Source organism: Onychostruthus taczanowskii, unplaced genomic scaffold, assembly GCF_017590055.1.
Source record: "Onychostruthus taczanowskii isolate IOZ18803 unplaced genomic scaffold, ASM1759005v1 scaffold3, whole genome shotgun sequence".
Taxonomy (NCBI): Eukaryota; Metazoa; Chordata; class Aves; order Passeriformes; family Passeridae; genus Onychostruthus; species Onychostruthus taczanowskii.
The window spans coordinates 25,378,520-25,399,143 of record NW_024500349.1 but is presented as its reverse complement, the minus strand read 5'-3'; the positions used below and the strand labels follow the sequence as shown (position 1 = coordinate 25,399,143).

The following is a 20,624-nucleotide window of genomic DNA, read 5'->3' as shown; positions in this document are numbered from 1 at the left end:
AATCTCCCATCCATCCCTGCCCTCTGGCACTGGGAGCCATTCCCTGTGTCCTGTCCCTCCAGGCCTTGTCCCCTAGTCCCTCTCCAGCTCTCCTGGAGCCCCTTCAGGGCCTGGAAGGAGCTCTGAGCTCTGCCTGGATCCCTCCCTTCTCCAGCTCTGTGCATGCAGAGGTAAAGGACACTGCTGTCCCTCCAGGCCCCCACCCACCTCCTCATTCTTCATGGAGATCCTCTGGCGAAAGCTCACGGATTTCCTGTTCTCATCCACCTCATAATCCTCCTCATTCATCCACTCATTGAACACATCCGTGTCCAGAATCCACTTGGCATGAACCTGCACAACAGGAGACAGGGACAGGATGATGCTTTGGGGAGAAATAACTCCATGAGAGACCTCCCAGGACATTCCTGGAGCTTTATCAGGTCTGAATGTCCCAATCCCTCTTGTTTCACACACTCCTGGCAGTGACACAGGGCAGGACCACGAAGGATGAACAAGACTCAGAACCCAACCTCTGCTCCTCAAGCATTTTCAGGCCTCCTGGAGTGTGAGGTCAGTTCTGAAAGCTGGGAGAGCAGCTCTGGGCTACCAGTGTTCTTTGGGTGCTGAAAATTGCCATCAAAACCTCCTAAATACACACATCCCCTTGGCAGGGGTGCCACCACCACCAAAAAGTGAGCAGGAGTTGGCCATTCCCTGGGGGACAAACAACTGCCAGGATTATAACGCCTACCACTGTTTGTTTTACACAGCTGAGAAAACTTCTGGTGCTTTACAGTAATTCATACAATTTATTAATACTTCACACAATTCTCTCTGACTATTCCTAGTAAGGTTTATACCCAAAATCCTGTTTTCCAGTGAGTTACAGGTGTTTGAAGAAACTCCAAGGTCCTTTCAGCCTGAGCTGCTGTGACTCCAGGAGCACACACAGAACATGGCCAGGGTAACACAGTGAGTGCAGAACAACCAGAGCAGGGCAACACCCAACGGCCCCAGCCCAGGAATCCTGGGAAGGACTGAGCCAGACTCACCTCCCAAGGCCTGAGCCAGACCCAGCTCAGCTCCCCAGACGTGAGCCAGACTCACCTTCCAGGGACTGAGCCAGACTCAGCTCAGCTCCCCAAGCCCTGAGCCAGACTCTCCTCCCAAGGCCTGAGCCAGACCCAGCTCAGCTCCCCAAGCCCTGAGCCAGACCCAGCTCAGCTCCCCAAGCCCTGAGCCAGACCCAGCTCAGCTCCCCAAGCCCTGAGGCAGACCCAGCTCAGCTCCCCCAGCACTGAGCCAGACCCAACTCAGCTCCCCAAGCACTGAGCCAGACCCAACTCAGCTCCCCAAGCCCTGAGCCAGACCCAGCTCAGCTCCCCAAGCCCTGAGCCAGACCCAGCTCAGCTCCCCAGGGCCTGAGCCAGACTCACCTTCCACGGCTTCTCGGGGATCGGCGCGTCCTCAATTTCCGCCTCGATTTCGCTGGCATGGACCCAGGTGTCGTAGCTGGGGAGGGTCAGGAGAGAGCAGCTCAGGCACCAGGAGCACCAGGAATGGTTTTCCAGCAGCTCTGGCACGTGCAGACCTCACTGCTGGGACTGCAGGGCTTCCCACAGGGAATAATCCTGCTTTGTGCCACAGGAACTGGGCACAGGGAGGGCCCCGAGGCATCTAATGCACACTAAAAGTTAAAAATCCTCTCAGTGAACCAGCTCCAGCTTCAAGTGCAAGTCTGGAGAGGTTCAGGGGCAGCTCTGAGTCACCCAACCAAACCCTGCCATTAATTGAATCCACTTCTTTCTTTTCTTGTGATTTCAAAGCAAGAGCTACTGGATTCCTGGAAGGGAGGAAGCTGCACCCTGTCCTAGAAACCACTCATTATTTATATTCACTCTTCCACATTATTCCCTCAAAAGTCTATTTATTAACAAACTGCACTGAGCAACAGCAAAAGCCACAGTCCTTTGTAACCAACAGCAGATGCTGAGGAACAGGGAGGAGTCAGGTGCAAGGAAAGATGTGCACAGCATTCCTGGCTTTACACTCTTTTGTGTGCACCTGGTTTAAAAACACCAATATAGACCTGACTACTGATAGAAATATAGACATATTTAAGGGCTCTTCATCTGTATGAATGAAAAACTTCAGTGTGATTACTGTTTGCTCTCCTCCACTGAGAGCCCCATGTGAGATAGAGCTCCTAGGAATTTGGTGCGTGAACAGATTTTAGTGGCCTGAAAAAGTTAATTAAATAGCAGTCAATACTGGGTTATCAATGTTTTGATTGATCTTCCATAGCCTGGGCTCAGAAAGCAGTTATTGCAAATACAGTGAAGCTCCTATCAGCACACACATTGAATTTTAACACGTTCCAAGAGCACAGGGCAGGTTTCTCAAAGGGGTGCATTAACAGTCACTTCCCTGACTGAAGAGACCCTTGGAGTGAAATCAGCCAGGTGACTGGAAGTTCTCCCTTTAAAACGTAAGGAAAGGCTCATTCCAGCTTTAAAATCAACTTCCAACCAGTTCCTTGTGGCTCTGCAGAGGAACTCTTTCTGCAGCCTCACCCACCTGCCAGAGCCACAATGGATGTGGATACTGCAGTTTTTAAATCAATGGTTCATTCTTTCCAAGCTTTGCACATGGGGGTCAAGACACTTCCATCAACAAACAGTTAAAACTCAGGGTTTGCTCTCCCCCAGCTTTCTTTACCTGTCTGGAAAAAAGCCCCAATGTACCAGCACCTGCTTGTCCTTTTTCATCACAGGTCTCAACCACTCATCTGCAGAGGGAAAGAGATCCAGGTCAGATGTGGAGGGAAAAGCACAATCATTCAGTTTTCCACAGCAAGTCAGAGGGAAGTTACTGCAAACCCCCCTGCTAAAGGTCTGCTGGGGCCTGAGCTGGGAAGGGACCTTAAAGCTCATCCCAATCCCCCTCTGCCATGGCAGGGACACCTCCCACTGTCCCAGGCTGCTCCCAGCCCTGTCCAGCCTGGCCTTGGGCACTGCCAGGGATCCAGGGGCAGCCCCAGCTGCTCTGGGCACCTGTGCCAGGGCCTGCCCACCCTCCCAGCCAGGAATTCCTAATTCCCAAGATCTCATCCATCCCTGCAGCTCCCAAGTACCAAACCCTGCAACACAAATCCCAAGAACAGAGCCCAGAGAAGCATCACAGGAGAAACCCCGAGGATGTGAACCTGCATCTCTAGTCCCTGCTGGGATTTTGGGCTGCTCCCCAGTATGACCTGGGGCTCAGAGCCTGAGACACACACAGGGCTGAGCCTGGTGCTTCCAGAGGGACAGAGACAAACCATTCCTGTTCCCTGAAAACTGCAGGGAGCACTTCCATCTAGTGGCCAGCACAGGCCAGGAAATGTAGGAAAATGATTTATTTATGTCTGTGCAACTTGGGCTTGAGGACAATGACCCGCCAGGTAACTAAATTTATTTAAGATGAAAAAGGGAAGAAATATTTTTTGCTATTTGCTGAAAGAGGCAGCAGTGAAATTGCTTTTTTTGGACCTTGCACTTCATGCAGGCAGAGTGAACTTTAACACAGCCAAGGCTCATGGAGGAGCTCTCCTCGCTCCCCACACACAAGGATTGTGCCAGCATTCCCTACAGAACTCCTGGAGAGCCAGGAACTCAGAATCAGGAATTGCTGAGGCTGGAAAAGCCCTCCAAGATCAGAGTGCAGCCACTCCTCAGCACTGTCCCGTGTCCCCAAGTGCCACATCAGCTCTGAAATCCCCCCAGGGACTGGGACTCCACCCCTGCCCTGGGCAGGAGGAATTCACCCCATGTCCAGCCTAAAGCTCCCCATGCACATTATCCACAATGCAGCAAGTGTTCCTCAGGAGTAGGCTGGGAACAGTCCTGGTGAACACTTCCACAGCTTCTCATGGCATTAATTACAAGAATATTCCCACTGAAAAACTGTCACAGGACATTACCATCATCCACTGAGGTAGGACTTGGATACACGTGGTGGGTAGCCTTGGATTTCTCTTCAGTGACTGTTCCCTGTGGGAATATGGAAGAAGAGGAGAAAATGCAAGAGAAACCCTCAGCATATCACCCCAAAAGGCAGCTGGTGGTCAAAACTTACGTCCCATAAATGTGTAAAAGATTGATTTAACAGCACAATGACCTCAATGACCTGCAGATCCTATCCCTGGATGGCAGCAGCAGGAATTAGAACAGCACTGTGGGATGTGGGCTACTCTGGGATCAGGGGCTGAAGGGCAATAGCTCCCACAGCCCAGGGAAGGGACAGGAGCAACTCTGGAGGGAGCTGGAAAACAACAGAAGTTGGAGCAGGGAGGACTTGGGATAGCAGGGAGCCACAGGCACCGGGGTGGGGTAGTGGGGAGATGACAGCAAGGGGTTAAAAAATGAGGACAATGAGGAAGCAAAGCTAGTGACAAGATGAGAACCCAGAGGCAGAGCAAAGGAAAGCCCAAAAAGCAGAATTAGGGACAATTTCTGTTTTCATCTCCTCACATCCCTGCAGAGACAAAGCTGCTTTAAAAATCCTTTAAATCACTCATGGATACAGCGTGGAGCTCACTACAGACTTCCTTTATGAAAGGAAAATTGACTCATTCACTCTAATCTAAGCAATAACACCCATCCTGAATCAGCCAAATAATTAAGAGCAACTTGTGAAAATCTGCCCAACTGAGGCTGAGACAATGGTTCATAATCACAACACAGGAAATACATTAAATCTGGAAAAGAAACTCTTTGGCTACAGCTGTGAATTGTCCTGCCACAAAAGCCACCAGACCATCCAGAGGTCACACTCCAGGGTATTTCTCTGCAGACAAGTGAGAAGTCTGTTTATGTTTTTAAGGATGAAGCCAGTAATCTTGCTCAAGTCATCCTTTAGCACCTGGAATTACAAGGGCAAGGTTCCCTGAGGCTGCCTGGACTCTGCTCAGCACCAGCAATCAAAGAGTGAAATAAAGCAAAAACCAACGACCATTTCAGAGTGAAACCTCCTTCTGCTGTCCCACACATCTGGAACAGCTGCCTCACTCCCTGCTTCAGACCCAGGTTTGGACAAACCTGTGCTGAGCAACAAATCAGCTGGGCCTGCCCCCAGCTCCCCCAGAGCCACCTGGCAGCAGGTCCAGGGGTGCTTTTAGAGCCCAGCCAGGGCTCAGCCTCTGTGTGAGGATAAAAACCACTCCTGTGTCCCCAGGCACCCCGGGGCTCAGAGCTGAGCAGCCCTGGGTACAGCTGTGCTGTGTGACACTCACCTGGTGACGCTTGACAATGTCCTTCAGCTTGTTGGCCAGCTTCAGCTCCATGTCAGGAATGAGGTAGATGGTTGGTCTGCTCAGACAGTTGTTCTGTGAGAGAACAGCCAGTTGAACAAGGAATTAGGAGGTGATCTGTGGCAAAAATCAGACTATTCCTATGAAAATCCCCAGTGCTGGAACTCCAGTGGAACACAGACCCGGGGGTGACACAGGTCAGTGATCCCAGCTCCAGGAGCCCTGGGACAGGGACATTCCCTTCACACAGCTTCCCAACAAAGCCCTGCCCAGGTTTTTATCATGCACTGAAACCACTGTACGTGGGCAAGGTTTTTTTGTAATAAGAATATTGTTGTTTTTTGCTGTTCTTCCTGTTTCCATTCCTAATGGACACCTGAAAGTTATGTTTTGACTACATTATACACTGAACTTGGCTTCAGAGTCTGAAAAAAACCATACATTATTCCCACTCAGCACTTAAAAAACTGAACTTCAAATGACACTGCACAGAACTGCTTAATGGGTACAGATAAGCACTTGTCTGATAAAGTGAGAGTAAAATGGATCCTAACCTGGAAAAGGCCAGTTTAGATCAAACTGGAAGTCAGCCCTGGAATGGGTACAGGAGCAGTTACTCAGCCCCAAGAGTGCCACAGGGACATGGGGACACCTGGCATGTTTTCTCTTTCCTTACAGCAGGTTTTCCTCACATAAATAAATAAAATAAAAACGTCTGCATATCCACAGAGGGGCAATGGAAAAATTCCACATTTTTCAAGTGAAAAGGTGGAATTGTGACTAAGCTGGGTGGGAGAGGGAGGGGAGACCCCCCATTCCTGGAGAGGGCCAGGGTGAAGTCCTGCCCTGGGTGCCTGCCCTGGGCTGGGTTTGTCCTTGCCTGCACCAGTGTTTTCTCAATGTTCATGAACATCTCCACGTTCCGGTCCATCCGGGAGGGATTCTGCAGGTCAAACCTCCTCCTGTCGAGGGAAATGATTCACAAATATTAACTCCACGTCCCCAGCCACCAGCAGTCCAGAACCTTCCCTGCTCCACACAAAGTCTGGATCGTGGCAGGGGTGCCAGGACACTCGAGCACAGCCACAGCTATTTCTGCTGCACTTGGCACCCTCACCAGCAAAAAAAACATCATGAACCACATCAAGAAATGCAGTTGATTTGTGAGATGTTCAGGGAGAAAAAGGAAGGTTGATAGTGTCCACCAAACCCTGCAGCAGGGCTGTGCATTCTGCCACAGTCACAGGGAGTAATTAAACACACAACCACCACGGATTTCAACATCAGATGAGAAAATTCATGGATGAGCTCTCATGGTTTTCTTACTTCTAGGTGCCCCCATCCACCAGTCCTGGGAGTCCAGAGAAGCAGCAATTCCTCTGTCTGATGTGAGAAAACCACCCCCCAGGACACAGACAGCTAATAATCCATGGCAGCACTGTATCTCCACCTTTACTGGACCCTGGTGCTTTAATTTTGTTATTCCACGGACAAATCATCACAATTATTGCAATGCCAATGGAGATGTGGCCATCAGAAATGGGGGAGGACACAAAACCTGAGAAATCCTCCTGGGAGGCAGCAGAAAAGCCCCCAGATTCCCTGTGCTGTGCCCACCTGACCCCTGAACACGTCCGGCACTCACAGATGGGCCACCCCAAATGAGGGATTGGAGTGGTGACCCAGAGCCTGAGGAGGGACAACCCCAGCCCCAAAGCAGCTCCAGCACTTCCCAGCAGCAGCAGGGAGTGCCACAGCCGGGGCTGAGCCTAAAGCCTGTCCTAAAGCTCCAGGAGATGCTGAGCCCTCAGGATCCAGCCTGTCCAGGGAGTGCCAGAGCTGGGGCTGAGCCTAAAGCTCCAGGAGATGCTGAGCCCTGAGAATCCAGCCTGTCCCACAGCTCCAGGAGAGCTGGGCCCTGAGGATCCGGCCTTTCCCACAGCTCCAGGAGAGCTGGGCCCTGAGGATCCGGCCTTTCCCACAGCTCCAGGAGAGCTGGGCCCTGAGGATCCGGCCTTTCCCACAGCTCCAGGAGAGCTGGGCCCTGAGGATCCGGCCTTTCCCACAGCTCCAGGAGAGCTGGGCCCTGAGGATCCGGCCTTTCCCACAGCTCCAGGAGAGCTGGGCCCTGAGGATCCGGCCTTTCCCACAGCTCCAGGAGAGCTGGGCCCTGAGGATCCGGCCTTTCCCACAGCTCCAGGAGAGCTGGGCCCTGAGGATCCGGCCTTTCCCACAGCTCCAGGAGAGCTGGGCCCTGAGGATCCGGCCTTTCCCACAGCTCCAGGAGAGCTGGGCCCTGAGGATCCGGCCTTTCCCACAGCTCCAGGAGAGCTGGGCCCTGAGGATCCGGCCTTTCCCACAGCTCCAGGAGAGCTGGGCCCTGAGGATCCGGCCTTTCCCACAGCTCCAGGAGAGCTGGGCCCTGAGGATCCGGCCTTTCCCACAGCTCCAGGAGAGCTGGGCCCTGAGGATCCGGCCTTTCCCACAGCTCCAGGAGAGCTGGGCCCTGAGGATCCGGCCTTTCCCACAGCTCCAGGAGAGCTGGGCCCTGAGGATCCGGCCTTTCCCACAGCTCCAGGAGAGCTGGGCCCTGAGGATCCGGCCTTTCCCACAGCTCCAGGAGAGCTGGGCCCTGAGGATCCGGCCTTTCCCACAGCTCCAGGAGAGCTGGGCCCTGAGGATCCGGCCTTTCCCACAGCTCCAGGAGAGCTGGGCCCTGAGGATCCGGCCTTTCCCACAGCTCCAGGAGAGCTGGGCCCTGAGGATCCGGCCTTTCCCACAGCTCCAGGAGAGCTGGGCCCTGAGGATCCGGCCTTTCCCACAGCTCCAGGAGAGCTGGGCCCTGAGGATCCGGCCTTTCCCACAGCTCCAGGAGAGCTGGGCCCTGAGGATCCGGCCTTTCCCACAGCTCCAGGAGAGCTGGGCCCTGAGGATCCGGCCTTTCCCACAGCTCCAGGAGAGCTGGGCCCTGAGGATCCGGCCTTTCCCACAGCTCCAGGAGAGCTGGGCCCTGAGGATCCGGCCTTTCCCACAGCTCCAGGAGAGCTGGGCCCTGAGGATCCGGCCTTTCCCACAGCTCCAGGAGGGGCTGAGCCCTCAGGCTGTGTCTCCCAGATGCAGGACACGACCTGGAGCATGCCTGCAGCTCCAGGTTTGGGAACACGCTGCTGCTGGGGCGTGGGGTGGTGGCAGGTGTGAAGCACAAAGCCCTGCACACCCAGTGCAGTGGGAGGCTGGGGATGTCCTCCCCACGAGGCACTGACAGGCTGCAATCCCACCCAGCTCACACCAGCCCTTCACAGCCAAGAGCAGTTCCCTGTAAACACATCCCTGCTGCCAGCAACAGATCCCTTTTTCCAGTCCACACAGGCTCAGAGAAGGTTCAGGAAAGCAAAGCTTTAGCCCCAAGGCTTTTAGCCCCAAGCCCTGTGAGCACACCAGGATGTGACCCCACTAAATCAAACCCCAGTGACACCCCAGCTGGGACCACCACGATCTCCTCCAGGGCTCCAGGGACTTTCAGGAGGAAGGAGCCCAGGCAGGTGTTCTCTGGGAACACTCTGAGGTGTGGGCAGCTCTACCAACATCCTCTCTCAGGGAGGATGGTTTCTGTCCTAAAGCACGTTACCCTTCACACTGAGGACATGGCAAACAAATCAAATGTAAGATCCTGGCATATTTATTGGAATCAGCCCTTTAGAGAGGAATTTATGACCTTGTTGTGTGCTTTGGGAAGTTCACTCTGACTTGCAAAAGCAGGGCCAGACGCCAAGGCTGTAAGGCCACTGTTAATAAGGTATTTTACACCTCTAATACAGAGGATTTTGAGTCAAGATTGAGCCCCTTCTCCAGTATTCAGCCATGGCCTGCATCCAAAACACCCAGAATGGCTCCATGGGAGACAGATGCCAAATAAACACCTACAGACCTCTTGGCACCTGTGAGACAAAGACGCCCAGGGCATGACCAGAATGTTGCCATTTTTTGCTCAAAACCTGCACTGTGCATCCATGGAATGCTGCATGCCCCCAGCTCCCTGCCTGCTCCAGAAAGCCAGAGAAGGACACGGACACATGAATAACAGCACTGTTTCAGCTGCCCATTTGGATAAAATGGCACTAACTCTTCCTGTGCTCAGCTTAAGAGGCTCCCTGGGCCAGGCTGGGCCAGGTATGTATGTCCAGCTCTCAGACATACCTATTGTGGCGAGGAAAGGGACTTCTCCTATAAGACAGATCAGTCACAAACAGGTTAAGCAGGAGCGACAATGCAGACCAAAACAAAAATCAAATCAAGCACAGGGCAGGCAAACAGCACGGATTACTTGGCAGAGTCAGTGGGGACACATTCCAGGCTCTAGGGCTGATCTCAGAGTTAAGGTGCAGGATTACTGCCCGCTACAGCCCACATGCACACACACCAGGCACTACCCACCTAATCCTGAGCAGCAGCAAGGCAGGGACAGGGGAGGAGGCAGCTCCAGAGCCCAGCTGGGCTGGGCAGCTGGCTGCAAACCACATTTCCTTATTAAAAATAAGAAATGTTCATTCAATTCAAATGTTCCCAAAGCTGGAACCATTTAATTCCTGTATCTTAAGGCAAAGAGGTAGCAAGACACTGCTGATAAACCACACTGCAGAGAGGTGCCTGCCCCAGGTGTTGGTAAGATTGGAACAGCAAAGCCCCTGAGAGTGGTTTATTCCTGATATATCCACCTCAGACAGGGCAGATATTAATATAAATAATTCCGAAAAACAACCAACCATTCTCAAAAATCTTTCTTTTGCCTTTTAAATGGCTCTTGTGTGTAAAAACAACTCAGTCAATTCCAGGAATGCAGCTACAGATTGGAAACATCACATCCAAATTATTTAAATTTGGGGACAGGAACAATCTCTGCTTATTGTTATTGATTGTTCACATTTATTGACTTTTCATCCTCATTTTTTTTGCCCAGTGTTCTCAAAAATAGTGATTTCAAGGCCAAGTTGGACACCGGGGCTGGGAGCAGCCTGGGACAGTGGAAGGTGTCCCTGCCATGGCAGGGGTGGCACTGGATGGGCTTTAGGGGCCCTTCCAGCCCAAACCATTCCAAGATTTTATGATCCTATGCTGCTGCTCCCTCGGAAAGAGGATTATAACTTAAAACCACCCAGGTTAAACCACTCCTGAGATGTCACAGGGATATTTTCATCCCAGTACCAACAGCTCCAGGGGCAGAGTTTCTAAGTACTTACACTCCCCATTTTTGGAGCAATGGAAACCTGAGCATTCACTAGGACCTGCAGTGCCTCATGCTTTCCCAATCATAACTAAACCAAATAATCAATGCAGCAACAAAGATTTAGATCTCACAGATGTGAGACTGATCCTGGTTCATTTTCTCAGTCAGACAGCAAGGAAATAAAAAAGGAGCCTCAAACTTGTAATTAACTCCAACTACAGACCCAAAACCTTAAACTTGGCCAACTCCTCTTTAAATTTAGAAGTGTGGGGGAGTGTCTTAAAAAAGCTACCATCAGCAAAACAGGAAAAAGCTCCCTCTTCCCATCTCCACTGCCTTGCCTGCCAGAGTCTCCAGGAAGGATTAAACTTCAGGTAGTTTGCATAAGCAGTTCATGTGCTTGGTTTCATGCAAAAGGTGTATAAACCACAAATAAAAACTTACCAGCCCTGTTCATTCTTATATTTGTAAGCAGCACCAAGAATGTGACACAATGTACCTCCAGCTTTGAAATCCATGAAGCACTTTGCCTGAAACCCAGAAAAAAAGGAAAAACAATTACATTGACTTTCATGCAATTATTTTAAACAAATGCAGATGGGTTAGGTGAGTTTCAGACACAGAACATATCAAATGACAAGTTAATTTTCAGATGAAACACTTCTGAGTTTGAGGTCCTCCTTTCAGAGTGTTTCCTGAAGATTAAATGTATTTGGATTAAGCAGAATTCTTTGTGTTTGCAAGAACTTGATGTATCTGAAAGCTCCAAGTAGAGCTGTAAAAATCCAAAGCACTTTTTGAACACCCATTTCATAGTAAATTAAACCTCAAATCGTAGCTGTCAGAGAAGCAGCTTTTCATCTGTATGAGAGCATCAAACCAGATCATGAGGAATGAGCACCTGCAGCAGAGCTCAGCTATTCCACACTCCATCCCTCCCCCAGGGAAAGCTGTGTGTCAGGAGCTGCACATGTGCCCTAAAACACCAAACCCAGCTCATTTCTGCCCTCCCAGCTTCACCTTAGTCACCCATTCCCAAAGGAGGAGTCCCACAACATTCAAACAGGAGCACGAGGAGGCTGCAAGCTTCAGAGTCCCACCAAGTCCTTTCTCTGAAAGGTTATTAAAAAAACACCTGTTTCCTGAACAAAAGCCCAATTTTTCTGATACATTTGAGTCTGGAACGTGCATCTTTCCTGCTCTCTCTGGTCAGGATGGCTGTGCCTGGGAAAAGGCAGCTGCTGGCAGAGTCCTCCTGGAAATGGAGACAGGAGGATGGGGCTGAAGGCAGGACAGGGAGGGGTAACACCAGGATCTGCTTTGGTTGTGGATTATTCTGTGTTTCTCAGTAAATGTAAAAAACTTGTATAAGGCACGAAGCAGAATCTGGGGAGCTGCTCAGAGGCCAGGCTCTGGTTACCACCAGGAGCTTTCTGCTGGGAGCAGGAGACCCCCCCCAGCCAGCAGCACTCCTGAGGATGCACAGAGGAGCTGTCTCCTGCTGCAAGTAACTGAGATCCAAGTGCTGTAAATTAACTGAGCAAATTTGGCCGGATTAGAGCTTTGAAGCAGCGAGAACAAACACAGGAACAACATCTTTATGATGCCACTGCAACGTTTATTGCCCATTTTAAGATAAGACAAATTGATTTAAGGCTCAGGGGCACTCCAGTGGTTTATGCACTTGAGGAATGCGGGCAGGTTTATGGTTTGTGCTGCCACATCCAAATAAAGCTCTGCAAAGCTCCCCTTGTCCCTGAAGCTTCCCACTATCACTGAGGCATCAGGAGAGGTGGTGAGATCTTAATGGCACCTTGGGGTGCTTCTGGGTGCTCTCCAAAGCACCAGGAGATTCACAAAATCCCAAAATGGTGTGGGTTGCAGGGACCTTAAGGTTCAGCCAGTACTCCCCATGCTGTGGGCAGGGACATCTCCCACTGTCCCAGGCTGCTCCAGTGTCCAGCCTGGCCTGGGCACTGCCAGGGATCCAGGGGTAGCCACAGCTGCTCTGGGCACCTGTGCCAGGGCCTCCCCGCTCTCAAAAGGAAGGATTCCTTTTAAAATCCATCTGGGAACTGTTCTGGGATTCACCCCAGGAGTGAAAACCCTTCCAGTGAAGGAGTCTGCACAGCCCACCCTCATGGAGAGGTTACAGGGGCAAAACACCTGGGGACACCAACCCAGAACAAAAAAAGGACTGTCCTGCCACGTGCACCCACAGCCACAGGAGCTCTGCCAAGTTTTCAGGCCAACTTCAGCTTCAAGGGGCTTCAACCCCTTAACTGGCCATAAATGATTCCATCTCTGTGCACCCACCCCAAAGAGCCCCAGAGGCACGGCCCCAGTGCCAGCACACATCTGTGGCAAAGCTGGGCACACACCTCCCTGCTGGTGCCACACTGACAGGATCAGGACAGCTGTCCTGGCCCACAGACCTCCCTAAAGCACCCAGCTGGCATCAGGCTGGCACCCCTGCCCTCCTCCCAGCTCTCTGCACCCCACACTCCCCGGGACAGGACCCTCTGGGTGCGGGCAGGGCTCCAGGCTGCACTTTGGAAGCAGCAGCCCTCACAGTGCTGATATTGTTCCTGGCTACCTGGATCCCAGGGGACTGGAGAACCATCCCAGGGCCAGGAGTCACCACCTGCTGCTGCAGAACGTGGCAAAGTCCTTTCTCAGCCTTGGCAACTCCACAAGCCCGGAGTTTAATCAACCAAAACACCTAGTGGCAGTTTGTGTGCCTTGGAAAGTGCATTTTACTCACTCAGTTTAGGATGCACCAGTCCAGATTTGACTTAAAACTGATGAATTACACTGAGTTTTAGTGAAAATAAAAACCTTCCCACAGCATTCCAGAAATCATTTCAAATGTAGAGAAGCAGCTGCATTACACCACAAATGTGCACTAAGGAGAGGCAGCCCTTCCAGAGGGTGCAGCAGGAGGAGCTGGGCTGGGCAGGGATGTCCCAGTGCCCCGGACACTGAGCTGTGCCAGCAGAGTGAGAGCCCCAGCACAATACTCACAGGAAGCTTTGTGAAGGCAGGATTGGTGACATGTTTTCCAAAGGCATCTTCCTGGAACTGCAGCAGCTGCACCACCAGCCCAGCCAAGGTTTTATTGGTAGGAGCATCGGCCTGAACGTACTGCAAGACAAGAAGCACAGGTTGTTGGGGACAGGGAGGCCGCAGTGAAGGCTGCCTGTGACACCCCAGCTCCCTCCTGCAGGGCACAGTTGTAGCATTTTGGGATCCCTGCGTGGCTGGGAAGGGGTGGAGGGGGATTGCACAGGAGGAGCACCGAGCACAACCGTTTTCCAGGCTTCAGGCTGAACATCCATCCTCACCTGTGGCTGAGGCCCAGCTCCCCAGCCGGGCTCCAGACACGGATTAACCACTCAGGCTGATCTCAGCTCCTAATCAAGGACCAGGCTCGTGCTGCCCACACACACAGAGCTTTCTGCAGCCACCTCACAGCCTCCTGCTGTAAGCATCTCCCAATTAATCCTCAGAGCAGCCCTCTGGTATAAATAGGATGTCCTGCACAGAGGGAAAAGCTGAGCCACACAAAGGCGCTTGTGATGGTTTGGGACAATCTGAGCAGCTCCTGAGGCTCAATAAAATTAAATTTACATTGTGAATGTAAAATCACAACATGGAACACTACACCCTTCCCACGGTGCTGAGTTTTTGTCACCCCTACTGTTCAGTATTCAGTCACTGGATGTCACCTCCTTGCTGTGCCAGGTGACTGCCAAGAGGACAACACACATCACTTTTCCAGGTAGAACATGGAGCAATCTGAGCTACCCCAGCCTCTCAGCTGGGTAACTCTCAGCTTTTCATCTTCCCTCAAATAAGATTCTTCTAAAACCCCTTAAAGAAAAAGCTTTTGAGACCCATACCCTCCAAGTTTTAAAGCTGTGGTGCCAAATACCAGTCAAACCTAAGTGAGCTTTGCAAAGCATCAGCTCCAAAGCCAAAGGCACCACAAAGACTCAGAGTGAATGGAAACAATTACAGTTTCAGTGTCTGACCACCCTGAGATGAGAGTTCCCCCAGCAGTTTCTCAGGAGCAGGCACATATCAGAGAAATTAAATCTTCCCAACTCAAAGGACACAAATTCCTGTGGGGCTCCTGAGTGTCCTGGGTATAAATCCTGAACCAGAAACACGAGCCTGGAAAGAACTGAAGGGTAACATTTCAAAGCTGCATTTCAATTTGGCCTCTTCCCTCCCCCAGGAATTAATGTTTTAATTATATCAAAATCACAGAATATCCCCAGTTGGAAGGGATCCACAAAGATCACTGAGTCCAACTCCTGGCTCTGCACAGGACTTTGGACAAGAGGGAACAGCTTCCCACTGCCAGAGGGCAGGGATGGATGGGATATCGGGAAGGAATTCCTGGCTGGAGGGTGGGCAGCCCCTGGCACAGGTGCCCAGAGCAGCTGTGGCTGTCCCTGGATCCCTGGCAGTGCCCAAGGCCAGGCTGGATGGGGCTTGGAGCAGCCTGGGACAGTGGGAGGTGTCCCTGCCATGGCAGGGGTGACACTGGATGATCCTTAAGGTCCCTCCAACCCAAACCAGCCTGGGATTTTATGAACCTCCTTCAAAAAACAAATCCAGAAGTGGCATCCTTGTACTGACTTACTCTGCTTTTTTTTTTTCCAGTTATCTTCCTTCAGAGAAAAAGGAAAATTACATGAGAATGCACCTTGCAAAGCCTATTCTTAGACATGTGAACTTTTTCAGACAATCATTCCTTTTCTTGCAGCTCCCAGTTTTACCTCTTGCAGGAGGCACTGACAGCTGGAAGCTATAAAGGAAGACAACACCTTCTCATCCTGCTTTGCACTGCCACTATCCTGCAGATCCTTTTAATGAGAAGCCCATTACCTTGCCTGAGGTTCCCTGAACAATAAGGGGAAAAACCTTCAAAAAGAAGCCCAAGACTCCCCTCCATCTTTTCTGCATCCTAATGAGCAGCACAAATGGGTCTTTAAGCAGTAAAACACAGCAGACCATTTTCCAATCAATTCACAGTGGGTTTGAGGGACCACAGAGGATCAAGTCCAACAGAACTCCAGGTTCTCCCCTCATGTCCACAAAATGATCCTGCAGCAAATAAAGGTTTTTAAGCAATGAATTCCAGAGGACAGTATGATGCCCTGTTCCATAAGAGGATTTTGCTCTCATGCTGAAATGCCAAAGCCCCACTGGCACAGCAGAGTTTTCCAACCTTTCCACAATAATTAGAAACACAAAACCACCCCCTATCTCTGAACAGAAAATGAGTGGTCAGGAAGCAGAGTGTGAGCAGCAGCAGAGGGAATCACTGCAGCCAGAGCTGCACTGCAGCTGCCCTGGAAGCATTTGTCACCGAAGGGGGACATATCAGAGCCAGCTTTGATGTGGGCACTGAGCTCAATACCCACATCAGCTCTGCTGTGGCTCTGTGCACACACCCTCCCCAAACAAAGGGCACTGCAGCTCAGAGCACCACACAAGAGCCAAGGGGAAACCCGCCCTGAAATGCTTGGATTTGGGTCAAACCCTTGTTCCTTTTCAAAGGTGAGAGCTGCAGACAGACCCCTCCCTGGATCCAAGCCGAGGCAGGGTCCTGCCAAGGACAGCAGAGCCACAGACAGTGCCAGGGCAGCCCCTGGGGACAGCAGGTGGTGCCAGCCTGACACGCTGATGGCACAACTGCTGTCCCCAGCAGCTGCCAGGAACCAGCCTGTGCCCTGCTCCGGGATACCCACGGCAGGGAGGAGGAGAGCCCAGCTCTGCCCTGCAGACCCCCCCAGGGCATCCCCCCCAGCTCAGGGATTGCACAGAGCCCTCTCCGAGGGGCAAGCGGGTCCCAGCTCTGCCCCAGAGCTCCTGTGCTGATCTGTGCCTGATCCCCTCTAACCAACATCCCACTTGCTCCTTAAAAACCACCTTAAAAAATCCTCCTGCCTCCCAAAAATCAGCTGCTCCGGCCTTTTGTCTCAGAGGGGCAGAGCAGCCAGAGCCACCAGAGCTCCCAGGGTCAACAGATGGATACGGATCTGGATACTGCCCTGGATATGAACAACACACTGGGCTGGTTCCTCAGGGAGCACAGCTGCAAGACCAAGGTCAGGGGCTGCATCCTTCATCAGGCAGCTGCTAAAAACCCTCCCAAACCACCTTAGAAATAGGTCTTACAGACAATAAATTACTGCTTTGGGACACCCCATTTTAATATGAGAGATGTGGCTTACTGAGAAAGGAACTGCCTAAACAATGCTATAGATAAATGACCATTAATTTAATAAATAGAGAATTGCCCAGTATACTTCTGAACTGAGTTTCTAAGTAACTATATTATATATATAATGGGCATCAAGGTGCCCATTACAGTCTACCCAAATTACTTTGAACATGGGATGGAGGGACAGGACACAGGGAATGGCTTCCCACTGCCATAGGGAAGGGTAAGATGGGATACTGGGAAGGAAGTCCTGGCTGGGAGGGTGAGGAGCCTTGGCACAGGGTGCCCAGAGCAGCTGTGGCTGCCCCTGGATGTGCCCAAGGCAAGGCTGGACAGGGTTTGGAGCCTGAGACAGTGGAAGGTGTCCCTGCCCATGGCAGGGGTGGAATGGGATGGGCTTTAAGGCCCCTTCCCACCCAAACCATTCCAGGATCCTGGGACTTTGTTCTGTTCAAGTCTGTCAGATGCCTCAGGATTCCAAACCCACGGCACAAACCCATTCCCAGCTCCCAGGGAAGCAAGGCTCCAACATCCCTCCTGCACCCACACTGCCTGGGAAGGCACCTCCTGCATCCCTTGGTGCACAGAAACAACACAAACCAACTTCCAGACATCACACACACAAACTGGGAGCGGGAGGCAGCCTGGAATAAATCAGCTCAGTACATTATCAATAATTTCATTTTCTGTCACTGTGTTTGGTGCCTGTAATGATTTTTTCAAGGTGCAGTGTCAGTCTTTCACACTAGTACTGAAACCTCCTTTGTTCTTAATTCTACTCTGGAGACACAGCGAGCTCCCCAATATCTGCTGTTTCCTAGAGACAAGACAATAAATTACTGCTTTGGGACACCCCATTTTAATATGAGAGATGTGGCTTACTGAGAAAGGAACTGCCTAAACAATGCTATAGATAAATGACCATTAATATAATAAATAGAGAATTGCCCAGTTTACTTCTGAACTGTGAGTTTCTAAGTAACTATATTATATATATAATGGGCATCAAGGTGCCCATTACAGTCTACCCAAATTACTTTGAACATGGGATGGAGGGACAGGACACAGGGAACGGCTTCCCACTGCCATAGGGAAGGGTAAGATGGGATACTGGGAAGGAATTCCTGGCTGGGAGGGTGAGGAGCCTTGGCACAGGGTGCCCAGAGCAGCTGTGGCTTCCCCTGGATGTGCCCAAGGCCAGGCTGGACGGGGTTTGGCGCCTGAGACAGTGGAAGGTGTCCCTGCCCATGGCAGGGGTGGAATGGGATGGGCTTTAAGGCCCCTTCCCACCCAAACCATTCCAGGATCCTGGGACTTTGTTCTGTTCAAGTCTGTCAGATGCCTCAGGATTCCAAACCCACGGCACAAACCCATTCCCAGCTCCCAGGGAAGCAAGGCTCCAACATCCCTCCTGCACCCACACTGCCTGGGAAGGCACCTCCTGCATCCCTTGGTGCACAGAAACAACACAAACCAACTTCCAGACATCACACACACAAACTGGGAGCGGGAGGCAGCCTGGAATAAATCAGCTCAGTACATTATCAATAATTTCATTTTCTGTCACTGTGTTTGGTGCCTGTAATGAGTTTTTCAAGGTGCAGTGTCAGTCTTTCACACTAGTACTGAAACCTCTTTTGTTCTTAATTGTACTCTGGAGACACAGGGAGCTCCCCAATATCTGCTGTTTTCTAGAGACACAGAGAGCTCCCCAACATCTGCTGTTTTCTAGAGACACAGAGAGCTCCCCAATATCTGCTGTTTTCTAGAGACACAGGGAGCCCCCCAACATCTGCTGTTTTCTAGAGACACAGGGAGCCCCCCAACATCTGCTGTTTTCTAGAGACACAGGGAGCTCCCCAACATCTGCTGTTTTCTGGAGACACAGAGAGCTCCCCAATATCTGCTGTTTTCTAGAGACACAGGGAGCTCCCCAGCATCTGCTGTTTTCTAGAGACACAGAGAGCTCCCCAACAGCTGCTGTTTTCTAGAGACACAGGGAGCTCCCCAACATCTGCTGTTTTCCAGAGACACAGAGAGCCCCCTAATATCTGCTGTTTTCTAGAGACACAGAGAGCTCCCCAACAGCTACTGTACTCTGGAAACACAGAAAACACTTCAATATTTAAGTCTTGCCTAATCCAGAGTCAAAATGAGCAGCTCTGTAAATGCAGCTCTCCTACTCTCCCTGTCCCTTGGGACCTCTGGGTCCCTGACCGAGCTCGGTGCTGCTCTGGGATTGTCTCCAGCTGGTCCCCAGTGTCCCTGGAGCTGGACACACCAACTGCTGCTGACAGCTTCACCACTGAGACGTACAAACTTCTATTTTTAAGAGCAAAAACTGGACAAAAGCCAGTTAAAATCACCATGTACCTCTCTGGAAGGAGCCACGCACCTACAGCAGGATGAAAACAAGCACAGGATGAACCAGAGTCCATTTACAGCCCACCCAAAAGGCAACCAGCCCTTCCCTCTGAAGTGTTAAGGCTCCATCTGTAAGCACTGATATCAGCTTTCTTGTTTCCCCAAACCAAAATTACTTTTCATTTTTTAAAACGATTGTCACAGCAACACTCCAAAACTCACTCGCCCTGCAGAGTCTCCTTAGCCCAACTCTAATTACCTTCCAGAGCCAGGAGAAAGAAATATCTAATTTTTATAACAATTCATAATAGAATAAGATAACTTATATAATAGAATAACAATAATAATAATAGTAGCAATATTATTATTATTAGCAATTTGAAAGGAGGGTTTTTCCCTTGGCTCCCATTGCTGCACCACACAGCCCCTGCCCAGCCTGGCAGGGGGTTTAGAGCCACACAAACACTTTCTGTGCCCAGCAGGGCACCTGGGCCCCGCTCAGAACAGCGAATTCCCGGGATCCCGGGGGTGCTGGGCCAGGACAGGCAAAGGGAAAACCACAGCTCCCCCAGGGCGTGGGACAGCACCGCAACCAGCCAAACTGCACAAATATTCTGTTACATTGCCCTGTCAACACAAAGAGCCCCAGCTCCACACCCCGAGCCGGGCTGGAAGGAGCTGGAAGGACTGGAAAAACACACCCGAGCCGCCTTCACCCCGCAGAGCAGCTCAGACCCCCGGTTCGGACTGCCGTTCTCGGGCTCTCCGCACACAAAGAGCCCCAGCGCCAGCCGGTGCTCCTCCGCGGGTGACGGGCACCGGGACGGCCCCGGAACCGGGAGGGCGCGGGCATTCTGCCGGGCAGCGCTCCTCCAGCACCGCCGCGGCCAAGTTACACCGGGCCGTTCCTCATGGCTCGGGCACCGACACGAAGTTATAAAATCAGCACGTGGTGGGAGGAAAAAAAGCACATAAAGCAAGCGAGGCAGGCGAGGCGAGCGAAGCGGAAGAGGAGCCCCAGGGCAGCAGCCGCAAGGAGCTCGGGCAGCACGCGGGGCTCAGCGCGGCTCCCGGGGTTTTCCTCCCTTCCCAGCGCTCCCCACACCGCCGGGGCGCGGCTGGAGCGAAACCCAGCGGGGCCGGGACCTGCCCGCACAGGAGAGTCACTGCCTGGGGCGGGCGGGCGGCGGGAACGGCCCGGGGCCACCGGGGCTGCCCCACGCACGGCCCCGGGCAGCGGAGGGAGCGGAAATGTGCCCGGGGCTGCCCCCGAGCTCGCCGCAGCGGCGAGGCCGCGGGTCACAAAGAGCGGCGGAAACCTCCGCCCCCCGCCCCGTCCCATCCCCGGCCGTCCCCCGCCCGCCCGGTGCCCGCCGCCCCCGCCGGGCCGCACCTTCTTGTAGTGCTTCCCCAGCCACACGCGGACCGAGTCGAGCTGGGACACGGTGTCGGGGCTCTCCCAGAACTTGCCGGCCGGGCCGCCGTCCTTGCGGCGCGCCGCGGCCAGCGCGGGGCCGGGCCCGCCC

General features: G+C 52.2%; 1 protein-coding gene across 1 annotated transcript in view; it reads right to left on the bottom strand.

Annotated features, from left to right (window-relative positions):
* SMARCC1 (SWI/SNF related, matrix associated, actin dependent regulator of chromatin subfamily c member 1) overlaps positions 1-20,618 on the bottom strand; it is a 65,995-nt gene extending 45,377 nt beyond the window's left edge. Inside the window, exons 1-9 of the mRNA XM_041408571.1 lie at positions 20,492-20,618; positions 13,521-13,640; positions 10,941-11,026; positions 6,153-6,234; positions 5,255-5,347; positions 3,944-4,013; positions 2,701-2,770; positions 1,419-1,494; positions 208-333 (exon numbers count right to left, since the gene is read on the bottom strand). Coding sequence (XP_041264505.1) covers positions 208-333; positions 1,419-1,494; positions 2,701-2,770; positions 3,944-4,013; positions 5,255-5,347; positions 6,153-6,234; positions 10,941-11,014 — 591 coding nt within the window. The 5' untranslated portion in view covers positions 11,015-11,026; positions 13,521-13,640; positions 20,492-20,618. The remainder of the gene's footprint in view (positions 1-207; positions 334-1,418; positions 1,495-2,700; positions 2,771-3,943; positions 4,014-5,254; positions 5,348-6,152; positions 6,235-10,940; positions 11,027-13,520; positions 13,641-20,491) is intronic.
* Between the last annotated feature and the right edge of the window lie 6 nt (positions 20,619-20,624).